Source organism: Embiotoca jacksoni, unplaced genomic scaffold (genome assembly GCF_022577435.1).
Source record: "Embiotoca jacksoni isolate LCO1_2020_lvr unplaced genomic scaffold, fEmbJac1.0.p SCAF_11, whole genome shotgun sequence".
NCBI lineage: Eukaryota > Metazoa > Chordata > Actinopteri > Embiotocidae > Embiotoca > Embiotoca jacksoni.
The window spans coordinates 18,373,037-18,400,227 of NW_027185241.1; the positions used below are offsets into that span (position 1 = coordinate 18,373,037).

Here is a 27,191-nt window from a genome sequence, read left to right on the forward strand (position 1 = left end):
TTGGTGAAGATGACCGTCTGAGTGTTTTACATATTAAAAACTGGAAATTGTGACACGTGTGGAGCTGGTGAGGTTCTGCTGCGGAAGCTGACAGCTTACTGCGATTCAACCCATCATATTATCTGAACACTGGCTCAGACCGGAGTCCTCCTCAGAACCAATAAGACTCCGATGCGCTCCTTTCAGACACCTCCTCCTTTTCCTCCCCTCCTCTCTCTTTCTGTTCTCCTCAACCGTCCTCCTCTCCGGTGGTCCTTCAGTTTCAGTGTCAGCATCACTCGCTCTCCGATCTACAGCACAGGACTACAGTCAGCCCGACAGAGGAACATGTTGCTGCAGAAATTGGTACGGTAAGAGCCCATGTCTGCAAGTTGTAGCTACAGGGTACTTCAAAAATATGCGTAATTCGATGCGTAAATCCGTGCGTAATTACGCATTTGACCGTATATTCTGGTAGTTTGCGATATTCCTTTTTTATTTCCCTTAGGAAATAATGTTTATGTTCTCAGCCTTTCCCACGCTTTTATCCTTTCCTGCCTGCTGCTGAGCATTTGCAAAACAATTGATTGATTTGTCTTAAAGTTCCCGAGAGACGAACAATTTGTCAAACTACCAAAAGGCGATTGTGACACGAATGCGGGTGGTCTCTATTCACTTTGAACCCAGTACCGCTCCTGTGTTGGCAAATCATGGAGACAATGCAATCGGTCTTCGCTGTTTTAGATCAAATCCAATTTAGTAGGAAAACTCTGCTAATCAGTGCATTTGTCAAATAAATCAAGTTTTAAACTTCTGTTTTGGAATTAATTGTGGAGCAGACAAAGCATAACACAAGACTCAGATTCCCTGAGGCTGCAGAGTGTCTCTGATACAGTAACACATAAAGATAACAACAGCCAGGAAGACTGACTTTGCATGAGAGCAATGGAAGAGTTATTGAAGTAAGTTTCTTATTCCTCTGCCCACTTTGTTCACTCACTAATGAATAAACCTGATGACTTCTGATCAGCCTGTGCAGCAGTTATAAAATAAATTCCTGTTCCAATGTCAGTTCATGTTGATTTTCCTCAGTGTTCGTGGATCTTGTCCATCCTGTGTGCCTCTGATGTGTGTTGGGGATTTGTGTACGACCGGCCAAGACGCTCCGGAGAGGACGGGACTTCAGCCCGGGCAGACTGTGAGTACACCACTGCTGGAAAACACAGAGAACATCTTTGAACTGCTTGACCCTGAGACAGAAAGCATTTACACAGCTGAGGTGGCCTCGCAAAGGACACCAAAACCCTGCCAGCTTCAATGTGGCGACTCTGTAACTGACTCCGACATCAGATGTCCTTGTGGACGAAAGTGAAGAGAAAAGTTTCCTTTGTTGTTATATTTCAGCAAAAGGAACATTTCCTTCTTTCTACACGTTGATAAAATATTACATCGTGAGGTATATGTATATTTGAGCTCCACTTTTAAAATTTGACACTATTTCACCAAAAGAGAGCACAGACTTTAGAACCCCCTCCCTCCCCCATCCGTGCAGTTTTATTGAGACATAAATACATCCACCCATATATTTAGATTTAAATTATCGAATTTATTACTCTCCATAAAAATAGTTTTCCAAAACTATAATATGATTTATAAAACATTTGAGTTCTGGTTCCCATGTTTTTCCTCAGTTGTACCAAATATCAGGCTGCCATTATCAACACAGCAGGGGGCGCTGCAGAGAGGATGTAATCCCAGTTTCCTGGAGCCGCAAAAGTCCAAAACCCCAAAATAACTATTTACTATCACATAAGACTAATAATAAATCTGCACATTTCTCCCAACTAACGTGTTGGGGTTTGTGTAATGTTTGACATTTGTTTTTGAAACATGACAGATGACATCATTTTGTTGCAGTTGATTGACTGAATGATTTTAGATTTTTGGCAAATGTTTCTGCATATAACAGCTCGTCCAGTCCAACTAAACAATGTGTTTTTCATTTAAACGGGTCCTTATTGACATGCCTAAAATGAAATCAAATTGTAAAATAGATTTTTTTTTTTTTGAACAAACAGGGCATCGCAAACCACATCCATGCACTCATTTAGCTGATTTATGCACGGGTGCTGGAGTTAAGATACAGTTAGAGGGAACTGGATAGTGAATTACAAAAAAAAAAAAGATTTAATTCCATCGAATTAAGATGGAGTATTGTTGTTTGATTAAAAAAATAACAACATTGCAATCAGAAAACGTGTGTAATCTGCCTCTCCTCCTTTTTACTCTTACAGAGTTCTGTTAGCATCTTTCTGGTGAATAGAAATGACTTTTTAGGTGAGGAATAAACTCCCTTTGTGTTAGATATGAAGAGTCCACCAGTCTTGTGAAGAGTCTTGGTAGACTCTGAATGATGTAGAGCAGGTTGAGAAGGCTTTCTGATGGGAGCAACGTCTGACCTGCTTCCATCACCTCAGAACCTCCAGCAGTGGGGAGGTGAGGATGGAACCTGTCCGTCATGTTCAGCGGGAGGAACGGCCGCAGCCGGTTTAAGATTAGTTTGACTCAGGGTGGGTACACGTGGAGGCAGAAGAGGAGAGTGGAAGGAAGATAACTCAGCGTGATACCAGTGAAGGGCGGTGCACACTCCATGACTCCTGTGAGATACCGCTCACTCTGACCTTGACTTTGAACTAGTTGGGTTGCAACAGAGTGAGTGAGGTATGATAACCGTCTCCGAAAATATCACGTTAGGACATTATCACGGTTTACGGTATTTCATTATTTTGGTTTTTAATCACTCTTTGGCGGGTGGCGATGTCGATGTTATCAGTTTTGTTTTCTCCACAGCACCTGTGTGTCTGTCGTCCGTTGCTGAGTCTTACAGGCGAGCATCTCCGTTTGTTGCATTTTCTTTCTTCAATAACAGTAATATGCACTTGTGCACAGTATGATAAACACACATTTTAATACCACAGTATACTATTGTGTTAGAGTCTTAGTTGGGTGTGTGAGCACTATGTATAAGCATATTAAGGAAGTGTTTGCATAGTATTCTGTGAGTTACCTGTGAGCAAAACGTAAAATAGACATACACTATAGGATTGTGTATTAGTTTTACGTTTTTCCTCGGCGTGACTATTCCACGCCTGTAAGGCCACTACATGCCTGCAGTACTAGCGTGTCTATTTCACATTTTGTCATGATACTGGGTTTGTTAGTGAGGTATTTCGTGGGTAAAGAAAGGTGGTAAACTTGAGTCTACTCTTGGGGTGTAATAATATGGCACTTTGTATGTAGCTTAAACTTTCAGTGATGAAACTGTTGCAGCTCTTCATCCCCACCCTGCAAAAATGTAGTGGTGGTCTGGTGTTAAATGGATGAGAATTAACCTAATGTTGTTTGTTAGGAGCATTAAGAACAATGTGAAGGATTTTCAGAACAGGTTTACTCGTGTTCAGTAATGCAAATAAAAGAAAAAGAAATTACACACTTTAATTTGGTTGCCAAACAGGCAAAGTGAAGTGTTTTTTGGAAGCACACTCATGTACTTTGGCCAAGTGTATGTAGGACCTGCCTAAGACTTCACTCCAGGTCCAAAACACAAGCAAAGAAAAACTGTTGGGTTTCTCTCGGGCGCAGTGAACCTCGAACCCCGGCTTCAAGTCGAATCAGTCAACCAGACGTCCACCGGAGTGTCTCCACGAGCACGAACAACAGGTAGTTAGATGAGAACCGGTGACTGCAGCTTCGGAGGAATTTCAACTGCTCTGTTTATTTGCTGGGTTTTTTTTCTATGTGAAGTGTCTGCCAGCGAGCAGAGCATGTGGTGGTGCTGATGGGGGGAGGTGGGGGTTTACAACGGATCACTGTGACTACGTGAGGTCGTGATTGGGCAGCCCGTGTGTTTTCCTGAGGAGAGAGAGTGTGTTTGTGCTGCTCGACCTTGAGTCAATATTAAGAGAGTGCTGGAGCTCATTTTCAGCCTCAGATTCTCAGATCCTGTCAGCACAGAGTTTAGCTGCGCCGTGCCGTCAACCGTCACAGCAGCAGGCGATGGCGGCCGTCTTTTCTGGAATTTGTTTGCTGTATTTGGAGTTTTCCTGTTTTCTTGACACTCTTCCACACCTCAAATGCTTCTGAGACAAACATTAGAAAGTCTCCTCTTCCATTCACCCTTCTGCAAAGTAAATATGATCTTGCAGGCTAATATCTGAAGTTGTACTCATATTCTTTAAGTAGTCAGTGTAGTAGTCCTATGAGTGAAATATCGCCACAAATCAGAACAATACCCTCATCCAATAGATTATAGAGATTAATATTAAGTACAAATAAAAAATGTTTTTACGTAAATAAATGTCCATAAATACAACAATACTATTCATCATTGCACTGCGGCAGTGACCTTCAACAAGCAGTGGGATGAGAGTCTGTGTCCATGGTGCTCTGCCGGACAACGATGGACTCTGGGTGGCGACCAGGTGTCTGCCCCATGAGAAGGAGTGTACGTATCTCAGGGTCTTGTTCACAGTGAGGATGTGGTGAAGTGGGAGACTGACAGGTGGATCGTTTTGGTGAAGAGGGAGCAAACCAAAAGACGAAGCTTTCAATCTACGTTCCGACCGTTAGCTTTGGTCATGAGCTCTGGGTAGTGACCGAGCGGGAACCATCAGTGACGTCGCCCGTTGGTTTGTGAACGGCCGTTATGAATCCTCCAGTTCAGATTCTGTCCGTCACCATCTTGCGCGTTCGGAGCGGTTTGGAGCAGGAAGTGACCATATTTGGACGAGCCGGGGGAGGAGCCAGCGGTGGATCTGACTGATCTGATTGGAAACCTGACGATACTACGTCCCGCCCACCGACAGCTGTAACCTGACTGTATCAAAGGCCTGTCAATCAAACAGACACGCCCCCAAAAACACATCTTGTTGAAGATTATGTTCTTATTAATGATGAATTATTTTCAGATGGATGGCCAGAAAACTAATAAGAAGGAACGGCTTTATCAAACAATACCGAGGTAACTCTGGAGAAATATTACTGACTGAGAATTTCATGAGACTAGTTGAATGGGAGTCTATGGAGCCTGAGGCTTTTTGGAGCCGACCTCTAGTGGCACTCGGTGGTACTGCATGTAAAGGCACTTCTGCATCGGCCTCATTTTTCGGAGCGACAAGCTACGAACACTTTTATAAACAGTCTGTGGTTTAAAACAGTGTCAGGAGAAAAAAAAAATCGAAGACGAGTGAACTGAAGCAGTCATCAAAGTCACAAAGCTGCGACAACACTTGTTTAGACTGAGAACAAAGGACATTGCAAAGATTTCGCCGTCCATCTGTGGTCCACATTCACTGGGACAGATTCGTATGGCAAAGACAGTATTCAAGCTTTCCTGCACTGTAGCACACACACTATACTCACTGACTAAGCAGCATAAATAATCTGAAGTGCAACACGTCAGTTCCTTCAAATAAAGTCCATATGCACAGTCACATGTACATCCAAAAACACACATATACATTCCGTCCACACAGGAACACACAAACGCACGCTGAAAAAGCCCTGTTGGCATCCTCCACTTCTCTCTGCAAGGAAGGCTGTTTTTTCACAAGTGAGGGCACAAGGAGCATGTTGTTAGAATAAGTTCAGTCTGTCTTACTTTCAGATCTCCAGGATGTCTTTAGTTAAGCCGCTGGGGGCTGTGGGTCAGGAGCCAAAACGGGCCACATTTCTCTGGATATTATGTAATTATGTGTGACAAAAGCATTATTGTGTTTTAGGGAACCTGAGTGTCCCCGAAGGGAGACAACGTCAGCACAGGAGCAGAGTTAACGTTCACTGACTGTTGAGTTTGGCTCATGGCACATACAGGCCTTTTGTCACAGTCATTATTTCTTTTAAAGACATGTGAACACTGCAGCCTTTCATGAAGCTGTCAGGAAATATACAGTAAATCCAAAGATGTTTTCTTTGATTTTGTTACTGCACACGAAATGCCACAATGTTCTCACGATTCACTGTTAATGTTTTAAAATCTACACATAAAAGAAGTTAATCAGCTGTGACATTTGGGGGAACCATTGGATGCTGTACCAACATCTGGGATTGTATTTTTTATAAACAGTTCTTCAACCAAGTAGGTATTCCTCAGCCAAATACTCACAAGAAGGAATTAAAGGATATACACATATGTGGAAATTATTACAGCCCCTTTTCCAAAAATGTGATGATTTGCAAATCATGTAAACCCATATTTCATTTAAAATAGACCAAAGACAACATATCAAATGTTGAAACAGAAATTGTATTGTTTTATGAAAAATATATGCTCATTTTCAATTTGATGGCATCAACACATCTCAAAAAAATTAAGGACAGGGGTAACAAAAGACTGAAAAAGTTCTGTAATGCTTAAAAAAAACACCTGGTGGAACATCTCACAACTAATTAGGTTACCTGGCAACAGAGCAGTAACATGATTGGGTATAAAAAGAGCATTTCAGAGAGACAGACTCTCTCAGGGGTGAAGCTTGGGAAAGGTTCACTACTCTGTGAAAGACTGTGTGGGCGAACAGTACAACAATTTAGAAATAATGTTCCTCAATGTAAAATTGCAAAGAAACAGTAATCACGAATCAGTCACGTGCTTGTGGATATTGCACAAAGGGTTCACCACCTCGTAGTGTTTGTTGTGCACATTTCTTCAGAACAGCTGTAGAAATGAAAGTTAGATCAAAGATGATTTGAAAAGAACCTACTAACAGCTGTGCTTCTTTTGTCCCCAGCTCGCTCTGCGTCTCAGTATGTTCCGACCTCCGGCTCCTGCAGGAACAGGTGTTTCGAGCTGGCTGACGTGGAACCACCAAACTGTCGCTGTGACAACCTGTGTAAGACCTACAACGGCTGCTGCTCCGACTTTGACCAGCTCTGCCTCCGGACAGGTGCTCCATCTCCCTCCCTACTTGTGCTCACATTCATTCCCCTCATTTTAGTCTTAAAGTTTCAAGAGCAAAAATTGAACCGATGAAACTAGACTTTAAAAACATCTCCTGGCTCAGTCTAAATATTAAAAAAGTATGATGATTTAAACTCACTATCCCGGTTAAATCGATTTGAAAACCTAAAATGACTCCCAGATTTTTGGCAGCATGGTGTATATACGGGTAAAAGGACTCAAGGCTGCTGTTGATGGTGCAGATAAGTTGGGTGAGGCCAAATAAAACAGTCTCAGATTTTGTTGTCATTAGGCTGCAGGAAATCCCTGTACTTCCGGTATTTAATACTTGTCAGGTGGTCAAGGTTTTTTTTCCAACCTGTATTGTGACTTTCATGTGTTTCTGTGACTCTGGGACTGTTTTTGTTTATGAGAGAAAAGAAAAGGTCGAGTACAATTTACACTATCATTCCATGTTTGCAATTTTTTTTTTGTCAACACATAGAACCCCGTTTCCCCAAAAAGTTGGGACACTGTGTAAATTGTGAATAAAAACTGAATTAAATAATTTGTAAATCATTTAAACAGATATTTAATTGAAAGTAGACCAAAGGCAACATATATAATATAATATATATATATATATAAGCTGTGTTTTTGGGGGCGTGTCTGTTTGATTGACAGGTATGTGGTGCAGTCAGGTTACAGCTATTGGTGGGCTGGACGTAGTATCGTCAGGTTTCCAATCAGACCAGTCAGATCCACCGCTCGCTCCTTCCCAGCTCGTCCAAATATGGTCACTTCCTGCTCCAAACCGCTCCGAACCAGCAAGATGGCATTTCATAACAGCCTTTCACCAACCAATAAGTGAAATCACTGTTGGTTACCGTTTAGTTTTATCACAATTCCATATTATGTTCTGGGACATTTTCCAGTCCCAGGGTCTCCTTCATGTCTTTATATATTTGGAACCACTTCTTCACAAAGATTGCATTGAACCCTGCTGCTCTTGCAGGAGCGCCCTCTGGTTTCCAAATGATCAGGTTTAATCTCAGAAACCCCTGAAACCTCTTATAGCCACACCTTCCCTGAAGCCTTTTATTACTTTTTTTTTTTTTTAAACAAACTGTTAGCGGAATGTTTGAAAGTCCTCCATCATCAGGAGGAATCCACATTTTAACAGGATTTTAAATCATCTCCCCGCGTTTTGCTTCATCTTCTACACAAATGAATGTGACCATCGCCCTGCGCTGCAAAGGGGATTTAGGAAGAGTCTCCAACCTCAGAGAAGGGACCCCATCCTTCACATTCTTCTGCTCCTCTCATTCTGCTGCAGCTCATTCAGTAATTCTTTACCGACCTCTCTCAGCCTCTTTGGTGATGAACTTCAACCCGGTAGCATGACAAAACGTGAAATAGACACGACGGCACACTACAGCAAACGTGAATTAGCTACGCTTTGGCCTCTCTACGCCTGACAGTTTCACATTTTCATGTTTGGATGAAAATTACACCTACTGCATGGATAAGCCAAGTGATTTACAGGAAAATGAAACTTTTAGGAAATCACCACATGGTTGGGGTTTGTGACAAAAATGTGGTTCGGTTTAGGAAACGAAAAACAACTCAAGAACAACTCCTAGAGTTGAACCTCTCCAGTCCACCTCTCCTGCCTGCTACCGCCAAAAAATGTCCTTTGTATTTGGTCATATGATTCTTCCTTACATTACTTTTAGGTGCTGTAGTGGACTGGCGTGTCTATTTCACACTTCGCTGTCATACTGGGCTGCGACTTGCATCCGTGTTGTTCATATCTGTTCTTCTGTGGAGCCCTTTAGCCAACCTCTGGTTATTCTGGGACCAAACTGTATCCTAGTTGATCTACAATACTCCTAACAATGTGTAATAATGTTCATCGAAAGAACAGTTGTTAAACCCTGATCTTATCTACAGATATTTCTTAAACATTACTAGTTTAAACTGTTGTTTTCATCTGAAAAATGCACTTGCCTTAATCAAGCCTTACAAATATCCAGATATTTTTTAATCCTGATTGTCCAGCTGCACAGTTTAGTTGTCTGATCTGGACCTGAGTCATACAGACTTAATGACAGGGGTCTGGACAGGTTTTTTACTTTTTGAAAAAGCTGCATGAGTTTGTTGCACTCTCTCTGTTGTCAACATCTCCCTCCTGGTGCTTCCAATGTTGGTGGTCTGATTTAATGTTCCCTCCTTCAGCCTGGTGGTCTCCGGCTCACCACTGCCTCCTCGCTCTAATCCTCCCTGCGATGATTTACTGTTTTTTTATGGTTGTTCCCGGATCGTTACTCTGACACTGTCAAATCCTACTTTAATCTTTCTTCCAATCTGCCTGCTCAGAGTGCAACCAGACCGCTGTTACATTAAAGTAATATCAGCTTTCATTTCTCACGCAGTTTCAGCACTAATATATCAGATTATTTGTATGACGTTCTGGAGACCCTCCTTGATTCTCATGTGAAGACTTTTTATTCTGACATGTCTCCTGTGTTCCTGCTGTGTACAGAGGGCGGTTATGAGTGCAGTAAGGATCGATGTGGGGAGACTCGAAACGACCAGCACGCCTGCCACTGCTCTGATGACTGCCTGGCCAGAGGAGACTGTTGTACCAACTACAAGAAGCTATGTCGAGGTGTGCAACTTTAAATGTGTTTTATATACATTTAAATGTTCAAGACTGATGTCATTAGTCCAACAGTCTGTAAAGTTATTCAAATAACTGTTTAAACAGGAAATAACTGTAAAAACACAAGCACACATAACGTCTAAAAATGACACAGAAGACACAAAAGATGTATCTTCATGAATTATAAAAGGAGACAATGTTTAAAAATGCTCGCAAACAGGAAGAAATAACAATAAGTTTGTGTGTTGAGAGTTGTTTGTATATATAAAAAAACATATATTAATTTTACGGTCACCATTGCCTGGTACTGTAAATCCGTATGCATAGTCCACTTTATAATGACCACGCAAGATCAACCATAGACAGTCACTCTGAATATCATAGCAATCCCACTTTACAACTAGTTGCTCAAAATATGAGCAGATAATTTAAGCACCCAAACCCACAACGCATTGATATGCTTATGTCTGCCTCTTCCACCAAACTCTATGGCAGTGTGTGAAGCAAGGTAGTTATCAGGCTGTACATCACAGTACTACGTTGGTATTGCCATCGAGCATCATGTTATGTCTCTTCCTCTCTTCAGGAGACACTTCATGGCTGCAGGACGACTGTGAGGAGATCAAGACTGCTGAATGTCCTGCTGGGTACGTCCACATCTTAGCAGTAAAAGAGAAAGGCGACAGGCCTGAACTCATGCATTTTATCTATCATGTGTGCAGTTTTGTGCGTCCGCCGCTCATCATGCTGTCGGTGGATGGATTCAGAGCTTCCTACGTGAAGAGAGGGAGCGCCATCATACCCAACATCGAGAAGCTCAGTAAGACATGATGAGAACAAGATGGAGGTGTCTTTGTGTTGTGAGATTTATGGAGCCGTGAACCAAAACAGACAACTGATGGTGGACTTTGTGCCTCTGCTCTAATCTAGGAAGTTGCTTTTCTGTGTGTATTTCAGGAACATGCGGAACCCACGCTCCGTACATGAGGCCTGTTTATCCCTCCAAAACCTTCCCCAACCTCTACTCGCTGGCGACAGTAAGTTTATACAGACATCTCACATTTCTAATGTTTTTTACAGCAGAACAGTTACAGTTTGACATTTTGATTCACTTCCTGCAACTAGGATCACATAGAGATATTGGGGAGTGATGAGCCAATTTCTTAAGTCTGCAGGTGGATGCTGCGGTGGTGGTGGTGGTGGTGGTGGGTCTGAAAGTACTGGCAGCAGTACTGAGGCAGGGAAGCAGTGTTGTTGACAGTCAAAAGGGAGAGATGGGATATTTTGCAGCTCAGATAAAAGGTTGTGTATGTTAGATGATGATGGAGGATGAGACACGTCACATGATGTAAGATTTTGACGTCACTAATCAGGACTTTATGATTAAGTGTTTCCGTCACTGTCAGCAACTTGCTATTAGAAAGAATATCACCATCAGCACAAACACAGGCCTAAGTTCTGTACACTTGGAGCGGATGTAGGTGTGGCCAACTTTTTTTAATTACAGGAACACAAACGCATCTGTGAATCAGTGGTAAAGTGGGAGGAATAGATAATTATGGGTTTATGATGTTTAATTGGCTTGTGAAGAAGAGGTAACTAATATTATAAAGGCCTCTTTCCTGTATTATGAGAACTGCTGCCCAGTTCAGACACACTGTCTGTATAATATGAAGTGAAGTTATTCCTCTATAAAGCTGAAAATAATTTAGGCTCGATTGGACTCCACTCACCACTCACCATAGTGGGAACATTTCACCCAACAGGGCTACAGCATGAAGTCTTATAAAAAATGTGGGGATGTGTGATGATAATTTATGTTACTACAATAACTTATGGTGCAGTAAAATGTGTTTTCATTGTCCAACCCCGTTTCTGAAAACGTTGGGACGCTTTGCAAAATCTCAATTAAAACCATATTTAATTGAAAATAGACCAAAGACAACATATCAAGTGTTGAAATAGACACATTTTATTGTTTTATGTAAAATATATGCTCTATTTGAATTTGATGGCAGCAACACTTCTCAAAAAAGTTTGTACGGGCAACAAAATACTGGAAAAGTTGTGTTTCGCTAAAAAAAAACAACACCTGGTGGAACATCTTACAACTATTTAGGTTAATTGACAACAGATCAGTAATATTATTGGGCATAAAAAGATCATTTCAGAGAGGAAGAGTATCAGCAGTGAAGATCGGGAGAGGTTCATCACTTTATAAAATCATAAAAATATTCAGATAATCTGGAGAAATCTCTGTACACAAGGGACAAGGCTGAAAACCAATATTGGATGGTTGTAATCTTCAGGCTCTCAGGCAGCACTGCATTAAATACAGACTCAATTCTGTAGCGGAAATCACTGCATGGGCTCAGGAACACTTCTTAAAACTATTGTCTCTGAACACAGTTCATTGCTGCATCCATAAATGCTGATAAAAACTCTACCATGCAAAGAAGAAACCAGACATAAACATGATCCAGAAACACTGCCGTCTTCTCTGGGCCTGAGCTCATTTAAGATGGACTGAGGCAAAGTGGAAAACTGTCCTGTGGTCTGATGAATTAAAATTTGAGATTCTTTTTGGAAATCATGGACGTTGCATCCTCCAGGCTAAAGAGGAGAGAGACCATCCAGCTCGTTATCAGCGCTCAATTGAAAAGCCAACATCTGTGATGGTACAGGGATGCATTAGTACACATGGCATGGGTAGCTTGTACATCCAGGAAGGAACCATTAATACTGATACATAAATACAGATTTTGGAGCAACATATGATGCCATCCAGACAACGTCTCTTTCAGGGAAGGTCTTCCTAATATTAGCAAAACAATGTCAAACTGCATTCTGGACGTATTTCAACTGCATGGCTTGCTAGTAGAAGAGTCCGGGTGCTAAATTGGCAGCATGCAGTCCAGACCTGTCACACATTTAAAAAATTTGGAGCATCACAAAACGAAAAATACAACAAAGGAGACCCCGAACTGCTGGGCAGCTGAAATCAAATATATTGAAAGAATGGGACAACAATTCAATTGAAAAACTCTAGAAACTGGTCTCCTTAGTTCCCAAACGTTTACAGTGTTGTAAAAAGAAGAAATGATGCAAAACGGTGGTAAACATGCCCCTCTCCCAACTTTTTTGAGACGTGTTGCTGGCATCAAATTCAAATAAGCATATATTTTACATAAAACAATTACATTTCTCAGTTTCAACATTTGATATGTTGTCTTTGGTCTTTGGATTTGAAAATCATTGCATTTTGTTTATTTACATTTTACACAGGGTCCCAGCTTTTTTGGAAACAGGGTTGTAAATACCTGCTGATATATTTTGTTCTTTGACTTAATGGTTAGTTTGAAAAGTTGTCAGAATCATGTGAGTTGGTAACTCTGTATAATCTTAATTTATCTCAAATTATCTTAACGCAAATTATCTTATCTTATCTTACTGTTGAATATCATTGCACCAAAGCCGACTCATTGTGTTTGTGTGTCAGGGTCTCTACCCGGAGTCTCATGGTATCGTTGGAAACTCCATGTATGACCCGGTGTTTGATGCAACCTTCAACCTGAGAAGCCGAGAGAAGCTCAATCACCGCTGGTGGGGAGGACAACCAGTGAGTACTGACAGGAAACAGGAAGAGAATATTCTTTGGCTCGGCTTTATTATTATCGAAATTAACCGCAGATGTTCATATGCGATTAATGAAAAGAGACTAATAGAAGAAAGCTGTGCTGGGATTGAATTTGTTTTTTGCTCAACAGAAAACACTCATTAATGAGACTTTATCATTCCAAAATACTTGACGAGTACCTCTCACCTTAAATATATGCGCTGGTATCAATAGAACTTTTTCACAGCAGACAAGCGTTGCTTTCGCTTCTTGTCACAGAAGAAAAAACACATGAAGAATTAATGGTGGCTTAGTTCAATTTAATGTCCCAAGAAGTCACAAAGGAAGTCATGGACCCTCTGAAAGTGTAGCCTCATTCGTTTTTGATACTGTGACAAGTCAAAATTTGGGCCATAAAAAAGGTCTGTCCCAGCAGTGTGTCTTTTCCCACACACAGTGGAGCTCCTTCCCTCACACTGTAGTACTGCACACCATGACCTTGGTTGCCTGTCACTCCTGTTACAGTTTGTGTCCAGTTTTCTGGAAGACTCCTGTAGTGTCCTAATAAACTGTCAGCCTGATAAAATAATGAGAGTGAACTGTTTGTCTAGATCTGGATAACAGCAGTCAAACAGGGAGTGAAGGCTGCCACCTTCTTCTGGCCCGTGTAAGTCACACACACACACACACACACACACACACACACACACACACACACACACACACACACACACACACACACACACAGCACATAACATAGAAATGTGGGTGTTTAAAGTGTAAGGAACCTTTAAACTAGGACAGTCAAAGCTTTTCCATCAATCATACCTGCTGTATACTGAGCACCTGGTGGCTGCTGTCTTTTACACCTGTTAACTGAAAACCATGACAGATGACAACCTCAGGAAGTACGGAGCCAGAACAGTGACAGTATACAGTAGTTTGGCATTGAAAAACAAAACCTGACACTGAAAAAGGAATCATTGGCATTGAAGCACTTACATTGAAAAAACTTTCTCTGAAAATAAAACACAATCCTTAAAAAATGATGATCTTATAATCTCACTGTCTTATTTCATTTTGATATGTTTTGTATTATAATGTGTTTTTCAATGTCAATCTTCAGATTTTTTTCTTCATGTTTTGTCAGTGATAGATAGTTTGTTTTTTTCGCTCCCAGTTTTTTATTAGTTTAATATAAAACTTATTTTGGTTTCCTACATAATTCAACATGTTGCATGTCATAACACAAATGGAATTTGTTGTTTTAGTGTTGTGACAAACTTTTAAATGGTATTCTACTGTCTTCTCACACTTATTCAATTAATTGAGTTACTTGAAAGGGTTCCTGATGCAATGTCGCCTGCCCAGCCAAAGTCTCCAGAGTTTAAATAAACATGTAGGTGTTAATGTGTTGTAAATTATTTGGTGGTGAAAGTTGTCATTAGAACATGTCGGTCCATGTTCCTGCTGCAGCATGTGGAACAGAGACGAGCCCACATTTATCAGCACAGAGACGGCTTTTACAGAGCGGCAGTCTCTGCGGAGGGACGCTGCTCCTCTGTTTTTACAGCAATTTGTGCAAATGGGCCTGTTTACACTGCACGGGATTCCTCTGTGAACCAGGGTCACAGACGTGCCACTCCACAGAACCATCGGGGGCCAAAGGGTGCTTCGCACTGATGTTGTTGCACTTGGCACCGACAGAGGTGTGTGGAAGAGAGACAGGAGGGTTCATATGACCGAGTGGATGTTTGTGCTGATACAGAAAGCCAGTTTATACGACACATTAGAGATATAATACCACTATGGGCACTGGCATGGTGATGGGGACCAGGGATTTTTGTTAAATGACTGGCTGACTGGTTGAAGGTCTGTGTTGGGTTCAGGTTTCTGGGAGGTTACAACAAGCAGAGAAAAAGTAAGAAGGGAAAGCAAGAATGAGAAAGAGACGGGGAGTGTATTAAACACACAGAAGTTGGAGATGAAAGTGTGAACATAGAAAGAGAGCAGACATGGAGGGAAACACCTGCTGGTTTTAAAGCAGTGCCTCCTTGTCCCCCCACCACCACCACCAGGCCTCATACACCGGGCCTCATTCAGGGCCCTGATGGTTGTCAGCTGTGGACTGTATGACAGCCAGCAGCTTGGTTGGTGGCCTCATCAGGCAGCCTCTGACTTTCAGACACTTTAGAGGGCTTTAAATGTGTTCTACGCTACAACCATCAACTTTACGAGGCCCTCAGAGAGTTAAAAGAACAGTTTAGTGGTTTAATGGTTGAAGACGACAGCAGGGTATGAAAATCAGAGTCTATTACCGTAACACCGCTTTCCCATTGCCGGTCAAACAGTACGACACGCCTCCTCATTCAAAGGGTTTCATTATTGCTTTCTGTTGTGTAGACCAAAAATAAAGTATAGCATTTGAAGATCTAAAATATGAAACATATTTTACTTTGTGTGTGTGTGTGTGTGTTCCAGCGCCATCCCTTTGGAGAGGAGGATACTGACCATGCTGCAGTGGCTCCACCTCCCTGAAGGAGAGAGGTGAATACAGTTTAATATTTTTAAATGTTTCTGTTTTCATGTTTTGTTTTTTGTTTTTTTCTTGGTTGTCATTTGCACCACTAAAAGAAGCAAAAACCATTTCATCCTCACTGGTTGTTTCTCATTCTGAAGTGACAATTCAAAAAAATCCAAAAATCCAAAATGCACATAAGCATCACCACAAAATATTCCCAGCTGGCGAGACGCTCACTCTCTCACAGTCACTGTTAATGTTTGAGAGCGAGTCCGTTTTTACTATCTGACAAACAAAAGCCTCTCTGCTGTATATTGTGTCATTGATTGTTACATCGGTTAACAAAGATTGTGTTCCATACAAAAGAATATGTATTTTTATTTTCACACTGAATCCAAATATGTTTTCATAATGTCTTCATACAGTACTTGAAATACTGTATGTACCAATGCTCTATGGAGCATTTGAAGGAGGGATGTTCCTGACACCAATAATAGGGGAAAATCATGCGCTTGCACAATTAAGAAGTAGCCGTGCAGTAGCTGTTTGCTGCTTACGTTGACCAAAACACATCATCACAAGAAACAAGAAAACATTTTGTTGTCAATATTGTATTTTTACTTTATTGTTTACGATCTTAATGTGTTTGATGTGAAGTCTGTGACAATTATTAACAATCAGCAAACAAGAGTTTTATACTTCATAAGATTTTTAAGGAAAAGGTTTGTGTTGCTACAGTACCAAAACTTAGTGACTACAATGCAGCTATATCCAAACAATGCTTTTGCCAAAGTTATTATGAGTTATTCCTTCCTTTCCTACAGCAACAAACACATCTCCAGTTTAACTTGCATCTTGTTTCAGGCCCTATGTTTACGCCATGCACTCTGAGCAACCAGACACATATGGACACAAAATGGGGCCCATGAGTATAGAAGTGAGTACTGCGTTTCTGTATGTGTGTACAACCGTGTTTCCAAAGGAGTCGGGCTGCCGTGTAAAATGTAAATAAAATCAGACTGGGATGATTTGCAAATCATGTAAACCCATACGAAATAGAAAATACAACAACAGTGTCCAAACTTTTTGGGAAACTGAGTTGTATATTGTGGGATGTGTGTGGAAAGCTCATCGTAAAGTAGAAATCAGACACACAGTTTTCTGTGTGTATTTTGGAGATCATAACTCCCCTTTTTGTGTTGCAGCTAAACAACCCTCTGAGGGTGATTGACAAAATCGTCGGCCAACTGATGGACGGACTGAAGCAGATGAAACTGCACCGCTGTGTCAACATCATTCTGGTGGGGGATCACGGTACAGCAGCACACACCCGCACAAACACATGCCGTGGTATTAAACTGTCATGCTGGACGACCACAGATGTGCTCGATCCACATAACAGCTTCAATGAAGCAAACTAAGCAGAAGGTGCTTCTACAGAAGAGCATTGCTTCTTTTAAGGTAGGGTTGGGTTTTGATTGTATTTTATCCAATCTGAATCCTTTCCTCTATATTGAATCTCATTTTTCAAGTTTCAAGTTTAGTTTTCAGCATTTGCAAGTAACTCAGGTTTTACAGTAAATAACTAAAAGGTCAAAGATTCAGTTTAGATGTGTCCAAAACAGTCAGAAATACTATAGAGTTTAGGAGCAGCAATTCAATTAAACAATTAGCGCAAACACACACACACACACACACACAGTGAGAAAAAAACCTGTCCTGCAGAATAATTTAATCTGTTAAAATGCAGTGTTGACCTTTTTTAAACATAACATTTTTCAAAAAGGTGTTTAAATGCTTCACTGTTCAAAAACTTTTAAATCCTTTAAAAAGCTAATTTTAGCTATTTAATTTGAAAAGCTGTTTCAACATTTCAGTGTTTTAAAAGCAGCTGTCAATGTCCCAAATTTTCAAAAGATTGATTTAAAATTTTACATAACTTGTTCCAAAACGAACCAGCTGACTGTAACTCTTGGTTTCACCAGCGGGTCGCACACGACACCACTCACCCTCCTGTTTGTTTTCAGGTATGGAAGAGGCCCACTGTGACCGCACAGAGTTCCTCAGTAACTACATGACCAGTGTTGATGACATCATCCTCATCCCTGGGTCCCTCGGCAGAATACGCTCCCGACACCCCAACAACACTAAATGTGAGATGGTGGGAGAAAACTTGATTCGCGATGATAGACATTGATCAGCAAACATGACCTAATTTGAGGATTGGAAAAAATAAAATAAAAAAAGAATCTTCTGATCTGATCATCGGTGATGTTCACAGTACATCCAGTTCAGTAACTTCCACTAGAAACAATGTTTTTTTCCAAAGCAATGTTACACCTCAGCCTTGATTTGTCTTGTTCAATTTGTCATACTAACCTACCTCTCTGGAATAATGAAATGTATTTTTTTCTTTTTTTTAAGTGAACTGTTAAAATATACATTACAGTATGTTATTTTGTTGGCAACATGCTTTTTGTTCTTTACCAGTGATGATAAATGCTCTGCAACACTTGCACTGCTTTGACCTTTGTCTTTTTTTCAGATGACCCAAAGGCTGTTGTTGCAAATCTAACGGTAAGTACTATGATCTCATGAAAAATGCAGAAAAAACCTGATGGAAAATGTTGTATATTTTAAGATGAAAATGATGCTATTGTAGCTGAAGTAAGGTGAAACATGAAATATTGAGAGATGATGTCCCTCTACTCTGATTGGCTCTTCTAAGATCGACATACCAACAATTGTACTTCTTTTTGTAGTGTAAGAAAGCAGATCAGCACTTTAAGCCGTACTTCAAGCGGCACCTGCCGAAGAGACTGCACTACGCCAACAACCGGCGGATCGAAGACATTCACCTGCTGGTGGAGAGGAAGTGGCATGTTGCCAGGTAGGAAAACAGGAAGTACACATGCATACGACTTAAACATCAGTGTTTTGAAGCTAAACCGAACAATTGTGAAGATGGAATAGACCACATCTCGCAAAAGCACTGTACCTGGAAAAAAAATTATAATTCTTAGCCTAAACCTGCCAAACTTGTTCTCGTACAGTTGTTTGTTGCTCGTACAGTGGACTCCTCCTCCTCATGACAAAGTGCATGTTTGCGAGAATTCATCATTCGCATTAGTTGCCACGAAATTGCGACACAAACTATTGTGTCGCAATTTGTTTAGCTGTGTTTGGGCAATTTGTACTCATAAAAATGAAACCAAAAAGTGAAAAGAGGAACTTCACTTTGCTCAGAAATCAGCTGACAAATACACACCAGACGTAGCAGTTACAGTCGTGGTGAAACTGTGACACCTAGAGCAGTACGCACAGAAATAAAGACAGAAATAAAGGAAGAGTGGTTTGACATGAAGTTACATGTCACATCATATGATAAAACACATACAGTAGATGTTACACCGTCTGCGGGGGACAAACAATGCTCACCTCACATCGTGTCACTAACAGGCTCAAACTGTAGAGAAGTGTGTTCAACTGCACAGCATGCTATAATAATAGTCTGCAATGCAGGATTATCAAAGTGCTGCTACTTCTCTCTACGTATCGAATGATTTGTTCTTGTTTCCTACCTGCTCTGATGCCGAGGCAGCTGTTGGAGTGATAGAGGTTTCATGAACACTGAACTGTAGCCTTCAAGTTGTCATGACAAAATATACAGAACAGTAGATGTATCATGGGAACCTTATTGATTTCTCCTATTGAAACTTAGCATCTGATTTTACTCGTACCACCTCTTCTCAGTCAAACCAAGACGCACAGACATGATTCAAATACTCTGAGAATAAATACTAATACATCTACATGTAAATCATGCAGAAGGTGCTGATTTAACTCATCCTCTCATTTAGAAACCTTTCTTTGTCAAATCTAATCTAGACGATGCTCATGTGTTCATCTCATCCTCATTCACTTCATGGCAACATTATACATGATGTCTAATTCCCCCACACAGCATGATGGGAACTGTAGTACTGAAGCACATGTTTTTCTAAAATGGAAATAAGAAGATTAACAGGAGACAAACATTATAATTTTATTAAATTTATTATAATTAATTTCAAAATGAACACTCTAATTGCATGTTTTTGACTGTAACATCAACATAGTTATGTCTCTATTACATTTATGAATGTGGAGATAGAAAACACACATTTTATAAGCATGAAGTAGAGTCGGTGCAGATGTGGCGCTCTCAGCCCGATCCGCACTGCAACGTTTTACTGCACATCTTGCATTACTTAAAAACAGATTTAATGTCAACGTGGGCTGCTGTCAACGCATCATTAACACGTGTAGCGCTGAAAAGCTGTACGATGTGTCGTTCACAGTCACATGTAAAAAGAAAACATATTTCTCAGCAAGCGGCTGCTGAAACATTAACGGCTTCTTGAAATGAGCTCTGACAGGTGTTTGATGGGGAGCAGCGAAAAGTCTCCCGGCAGTGATTCAGGGACAAAGTAAACCATGAGGTCATCCTGAAAGTCAAAACAAACCAGCACAGTTAACTCTGCCTGTGTGTGTGTGTGTGTGTGTGTGTGTGTGTGTGTGTGTGTGTGTGTGTGTGTGTGTGTGTGTGTGTGTGTGTGCGTGCGCGTGTGCGTGTGTGTGTGTGTGTGTGTTAGTAACAGCCACCTAGCTCAGAGCTGTCGTGCTGTTTTGGTTGGTAAACTGTGGGAGAGCTACATTCTGTCTCTCATGTTCACACACACACACACACACACACACACACACACACACACACACACACACACACACACACACACACACACACACACACACACACACACACACACACACGGGCTGCTGAATGAAAGGGATCTTTGAGGTTGGTGTGCAGCTCAGATAGACAGATGTGTTAATGGTTGGCACCGAGCTGTGAGCAGAGTGTTGGATAATTCACACACTCACTCGCTCACATATGCATCAGTAATATCTGCGTAAATCTCACACCAACTACCTGTTAAATGAAACACTGTGTTTGTCTCATTTCCGCCATCATTTACATTTTCAACGTGCTTGCGGCTTCAACCCCCTGGATACACGCACACACGCACACACACACACACACACACACACACACACACACACACACACACACACACACACACACACACACACACACACACACACACACACACATTAAAGCGTATAAGTGAAAGCAGTGTTTTAATGGACACTTAATAAAATGTGGCTTTTTCAATTAGAGCTCTGTGGCTGGAGATGTTTGAATGAGCGGTTGCCCTGGAGACTGCTGCTCACTGCTTCAGTTTTCTTCCATATGGTCACACAGTACGTTTGGGTCTTGGTACGATGGGGTGATGAGCTGAAGTAGGTGAACGCTGAAAACACACTGCAGGTCAACTGCACTCGTTAAAGCAGATTTTTTTTGGACACTGTCGTTGAAGTTCTTAAAGGGAAAACATTGGGGTGCTGATCATCATTGGGCAAACTTTTTGCCATGGTTTCATTGCACATGCACTGAATGCTTAAATCATATCAAAATATTGTGATTCTTGCTTGGGGATGATGCAACAGGTGCAGCAGCTCATTACATTGTGTCTCAATTCTAGCCTGGCTCCACCACACTCTTGCTCACAGCTTCAGTTTTTTGCTGCTATTATAGTCTGGGCAGCATTAACATGTGCTCAGCCACTCTAAGAGACCGATCAGTGACCAGTGTCAGTGGTGAGCTGCAATGTCGCTGAAGTCGAGCGTTTTTCTTTAAATGTTGTTGCAGCCGTGGTAGAGTTTGGCTGGTTTTGGAGCACAACGATTAATTAAACCTCTTTTGAGATTTTCATAATTAACCTGTGCCCACTACGATACAACAACTGCAAATGATTCCCTATGTAGCGTACCCACACCCATATATTCATGCAGTGAATTTAGGTCTGGGTACAGCTCATCAATGTATTCAATGATAATTGTATTCATTTTAACCATCTTAGATATTTGGGTGAAATGTTGCCATAATTAATGTATGAATTATTGAGTTATTTCCACAAACATGTTTTATGAGCTCACAGTGACCTTTGACCATCAAAATCTTATTAGTTCATCTTTGAGTCCAAGTAAATGTCAGTGCCAGATTTTAAGAAATTCCCTCAAGTCTTTCCTGAGATATCGCCTTCAAAAGAGCAGGAAAGATGTTTTATTCACAGTAACTTTGACCTTTGACCACCAAAATCCTAGCAGGTCACTGTTGGTACCAAGTGAATTTTTTTTTGCCAAGTTTGAAAACTATAAACTCAAAACCTTCTTCAGATTTTGTTCACAAGAACAGAACGTACAGATGAGAGGGATATGAGGTCACACTGACTTTGACCACCAAACACTAATCAGTTCATCTTTGAAACCAAGAACAATTGTGCCACATTTGGAGAAATAGCCTCCAGGTGTTCCATAGATATTATAATTCATAAGAATGGGTCAAATTGGGGTCACTGTGGCTTTTACCTTTGACCCCCTAAATCTAATTAGTTCATCCTTGGTATGAAGTGAATCTTTTTGGTAAGTTTGAAGAAATTCCCTTTTGATATTATTGAGATATTGTGTTCAGGAGAACAAGTCAAACTTACCATGAGTGTTAGCATTTGCACTCCAATACTCTACCGGTAAATTAACACACATGGAGACCTGACGCTATTGCAAAAAGATTTTACACTTTCTGCTTTTTCTCTTAAATCTAATAATGCAACTTGCGCATAGATCCCTTAAAGATAAAATGTTCTGCCATCAGAACAGCGTTAACCCCACAGGATACAGAACATGGACTCCGTGTAACAGCAGATTTTTCTCAGGAAAGCAAGTTAAAAGACCCAAGACTTCCCTTGTTACACATCAATGGAGATATTATTAAATTCTGATGGATCCTTTATTACAGGAAAGTCCCCGACGGGAGGAGGCACTGTGGCTTCTCTGGGGACCACGGATACGACAACAAGATCAACAGCATGCAGGTAATTAAAAAGATTTGGTTGTTCTTATTTACTTCTCCACTTCTGTATTCAAGGGCAAGTATCCACTAGGAGGAGCATACAAGCACTTTAATATGAGGACAAGCAGAGACATAGTGGGTGCACATCCCATACACATCACACGCATTTTAATAAATGATCATAAAAACTTCTAAATCTCCTAAATTTAATGTGTAAATATAAATGATTGAATAAATTATGTGTCTTTAACATGGAAGATTTGCATGCAGCACAATGCAATGCAAACCTACGTGGATTTCACATGTGCAAACGAATCAGGTTAACACACACGTGACGGTGCACATGTATTTTGAAGTATTTTTGGGGGAAACTTGGTTTTGGAACATTTTCATGGTATAATGTGTAATGTTGGTGTAATGTTATCTTAAAGTGGTTAAAATCAACTGACTAACAAAAACCTGCTCTTAAGTAAGTATTTTATTGTTATTTTAAGAGCACATTTCACATTTTCACCAAAGGTTTTTATTGTTTACATTAATCTGAGCATGAGCAAATCTGTAGGAAAGTAAAAAGGAGTTTTGTCCTACTTGACAAATGTGCCACTGATCCACCATGATGCCAATGCACCTGGTTTTTAAAGAGAATGAGAGATGACATTGATTGGTTTATTTAATGTTACACCCAAAACACAATTATCATCAATTAAGAGAGAAAGAACATCATGAGAACCATGTTCCTTATTCTGCACTCCGATTATCTCTCGTTAAAATATAACCCAAAGGTTTTGAAAGATGAGACATGTTTTTTTCTTTTATTTTCACAAATCATGTGACTTCTGTCATCAACTGTCATTTTCAGACTATTTTCTTGGGATACGGACCAACATTTAAATTCAAGACTAAAGTTCCAGCCTTTGAGAACATTGAGCTCTATAATGTCATGTGTGGTAAGGCATCTTCTTCTGTCTGTTTGTGTTTAGTGTGTGTGCTTGTGTTTGATTTTTAACAACTTGTTTTTTGAGTTTCTAAACGGCTCCATGAACATGTGGGATAATCGCAACATAAATACTGTTTATGTGTGACCACTTCCATTCACTCTTTCAGCTGATTTCCAACTGATTTCTCCACTCTTAGATCTTCTGGGTTTGAAGCCAGCTCCTAACAACGGGACCCACGGGAGTCTGAACCACCTGCTGAGAAGCCCCGCCTACAGGCCGACCATGCCGGAGGAGCTTTCCAGGCCGACAACCTCCGGTCTGGTTCCCACAGGAACAGACGACCTGGGCTGCAGCTGTGACGAAAAGGTCAGCCATGATGACTCAGTGGCCGACCGCGGCCCGGCTTCATGTAGACGGAGGAAGGAAGGTTGAAGGAGATGGCTTGTCTGTCAGCTCACTATAAACCAACATCCTAATGGTCTTCATTAGCTGCCATGATACCTCATGCTTACTATAAATCAGGTCGGGGATAGTTATCAAAACTTAGCAGTAGGAGTCTTGTCATGTGAAATGGTATTGAAGTAATTTAAATTAAACAGATATAAACAAAGCAAACAGAATTACAATATATAACATTGAAGGCAATAAAAGTACAATACAAGTTATGCATCCAACGACATCAGTTCAAGCATCGACACATTAACGAATCCGTCATCTGCTCTTTAAAAATGGATTTAAAAGCATCCAACCAAATCTTACAGGAAGTTTTAAAACTGATTTTTTTTTTTTGTCACTGCAAATACTTTAGTGGGTAAAATATGATCACAACTAACAGGCATGATGGGAAAAATTACGAAAATAACACTAAAGTTGTGATGAACTATGAAGCCGTGTTCAAACCAAATGTAAAGCGAATTACTCCCGATTACATACAAAGTCAATCCAAAGACATCAATGTCTGCGTGTACGCGCTGGGCGACATGACTTGATGATGAAAGCTAATGGTCACCAAAACATAAGGATAGATTGTCAATGAAACCATCAATACCAGCAAAGAAAAGGACATGAATACAGCTTTTAACTGACTCAAGTACGGAGTCACTGAGGTTAATGAAGGTTCACTGGATGATAAACTTTAATGTGAGCTGATCAACAAGCTGATCTCCAACATTTATGATGTGATGCTTAATTGTGATGGTGACATCACGAGGACAACTTTTCCTGTGAGGTCTGACAGCTGAGTCTGTGACACTAATGATTACTGTCAGCTTATGATTCATACAGTATACAGTGTAAGATACTGTTGGTCATAAATGTTAGTAAGACTGCTGGTCAGCATGTTCGCTAACAGTTTCCTGTGTAAAATCACCTCCTTATGTTTCACCTCCCTCACCTGTAATTAAAGGTTAATAATAATTATCTGACACTTCAGTGGATCAAATTTGATCCTTACAAAGTGACTACCCGGACTGTGCTGCTGCCCAGAGGACAAACATTCATGTGCCACCATGAGACACTGCTCAGCCTTCCTGTGTAGTAGCACACGTATATATATATACAGTACTGTGCAAAAGTTTTATGTGCTTTAGATTCTTCCATCGTACAGTACCATCAAGGAGGAATCTGATTGGCCCAGAATTTATCCTACAGCAGGACAAACATCCAGTCAGAACCATAAAGAACTCTGTTCAGCCACATGAAGAACAAGGAGACCTGCAGCAGAGCCCTGATTCTGACATCATGGTGTGAGTCTGGGATCACATGAAGTCACTCAGACAGCCTGAAGTCACACAACAACTTTACCAAGTTCTCCAACATGGAACCACCTACCTCACCTGGTGCCAACCGGAACCCAATTTCACTCTGTGAATATATGGGTCTGTCCACCCTCCATAGACAATCATTTGCAGTTGTTGCTTCCTACTGGGCGTAGACCTCGGGGTAATTTTGAGCAATCAGCATGAACCGGCCGGCTCTACTTTTTAAATAGTTTTAATGAACGGCAGCAGCTTGACGAGATGCTGAGTGTTTATTCTGCGCTTAACGTGCGTCAATTTTATTTCAGGTCAATGACAGTTAGAAAAATATTAGAACTGCGCTCATCAGTGTCACCAGCCGTCCAATCACTGTGAAGGAGGGGCGGGACAGACGTACTTAACCACAGACACTGCTCACTGATTGGTCCGCCCTTCAGAGTGACTGTGTGAACGCTAATACGAGCTGAGTTCCCAGACTGTATTCACAGAGAAGAACACTGAAGCTGTGAGCGACACTCGACCTCCGACCCGCCAAGAACCTGAAACAACTGTGTGAATGTGTCTCGAGGAGAACTGGTGCTGCTTTAAAGGCACTGTGGCATTATTTTTGAAAGCCCACTTTACTTTTATTACCTCAAACTTTTGTACAGCACTGAATGTATCTTATAATACTTGTATATTACAGACATGAGGGAAACATAAAGAAGTTACACCCCTAACCAAAATAAATCTCTTCAATCCAAACACTCAGAATGAAGTCAGTATTTGGATTGAGATGAAACATGAGGGTCATTTGATTTATCTTATTGCTCATGTGAACTGTCGGCTATTTTGGCTGCTAAATACTAACTGTTCTTTTGCCTTTATATTCGTTAGATCATATTTTTTTCATATCTATCTACGAAAAACTAGAATTTGTAGAGAAGTCTGGCTTTTGGAAACAAAAAAGTTAACAGTTCAGTTGAAATCTCGTGAGAAAATTTTAATCTTCAGTTCAAATGAGAAAGCAAATTTAACTTTCCGTGTGCAGCCAAGAGAGCTGAAACTCTCCAGATATCCTGTCTGTTTAGGAGAACACGGTGATGAAGGTCCTGAGGCGAGATGATCTGGACTGGATCTTTAAGACAATAGAAAAAACAAAAGTGTCAGTGCAGATCTTCTTACCAAAAGACGACACGCACTTGTTGATGTATTTAAGTCCTGTCATCTTGTATTTTATTTTGAACTCCTCAGTCACTGTGCAAAGAGAAACCACAGGAATGAGCTGCAGCGCACACGGACTGACACAAGTCAATCCGACATTAAATTGCAAGATTTGGCCCCAGATCGCTGTGAAGAGGCCCCCGGTGGCCCCGTGGCCCTCAGCATTCACTGACCCTGGATGGATCAGAGTCTTTGGATCGGCCCGATGTGTGCTCGCCTGTGAGATTCTGCAAGTGACTGATGGGGTTTCATATCTGTGTGTGTGTGTGTGTGTGTTTGAAATGTTCAACTGCAAACTTGACTTTTTACACAACCGACTTGTAAAAAGAATCATCTGCATGGGCGTATCATTCATGATTCATTTATTGTTTGTTGCAGTTTAACTTGTAAACATGTATCTTAATATTTATTTGCTTTGTTTTGTCCTTGTTTTTGGAGCTGAAATGTTCTTGTTGCCTCTTTGCTTTCTGCTGCACAGCTGCAGTCTGTTCACCTTCAGTTCAGTCGCTTCTTTCCATCACAATGTGAGTTGGTTGGACTGAGGTGAACCGACTCGGCTCTGCTCTGCTCTTGTTTCACCTTCTTCTGTGTTTGTGATTCCCATGTAGATCTCTGGCAAGAGATTGTTT

General features: G+C 40.9%; 1 protein-coding gene across 1 annotated transcript in view; it reads left to right on the forward strand.

Moving 5' to 3' along the window:
• Positions 1-278: 278 nt before the first annotated feature.
• The window catches only part of enpp2 (ectonucleotide pyrophosphatase/phosphodiesterase 2), a 34,291-nt gene continuing 7,378 nt past the window's right edge, over positions 279-27,191 (forward strand). Inside the window, exons 1-18 of the mRNA XM_069143451.1 lie at positions 279-345; positions 1,072-1,177; positions 6,765-6,920; positions 9,459-9,584; positions 10,165-10,225; positions 10,301-10,398; positions 10,536-10,615; positions 13,078-13,197; positions 13,806-13,861; positions 15,676-15,741; positions 16,580-16,652; positions 16,921-17,029; positions 17,743-17,868; positions 18,261-18,292; positions 18,478-18,605; positions 22,611-22,686; positions 23,524-23,611; positions 23,799-23,968. Of these exons, the coding sequence (XP_068999552.1) occupies positions 328-345; positions 1,072-1,177; positions 6,765-6,920; positions 9,459-9,584; positions 10,165-10,225; positions 10,301-10,398; positions 10,536-10,615; positions 13,078-13,197; positions 13,806-13,861; positions 15,676-15,741; positions 16,580-16,652; positions 16,921-17,029; positions 17,743-17,868; positions 18,261-18,292; positions 18,478-18,605; positions 22,611-22,686; positions 23,524-23,611; positions 23,799-23,968 (1,689 nt within the window). The 5' untranslated portion in view covers positions 279-327. The remainder of the gene's footprint in view (positions 346-1,071; positions 1,178-6,764; positions 6,921-9,458; positions 9,585-10,164; positions 10,226-10,300; positions 10,399-10,535; positions 10,616-13,077; positions 13,198-13,805; positions 13,862-15,675; positions 15,742-16,579; positions 16,653-16,920; positions 17,030-17,742; positions 17,869-18,260; positions 18,293-18,477; positions 18,606-22,610; positions 22,687-23,523; positions 23,612-23,798; positions 23,969-27,191) is intronic.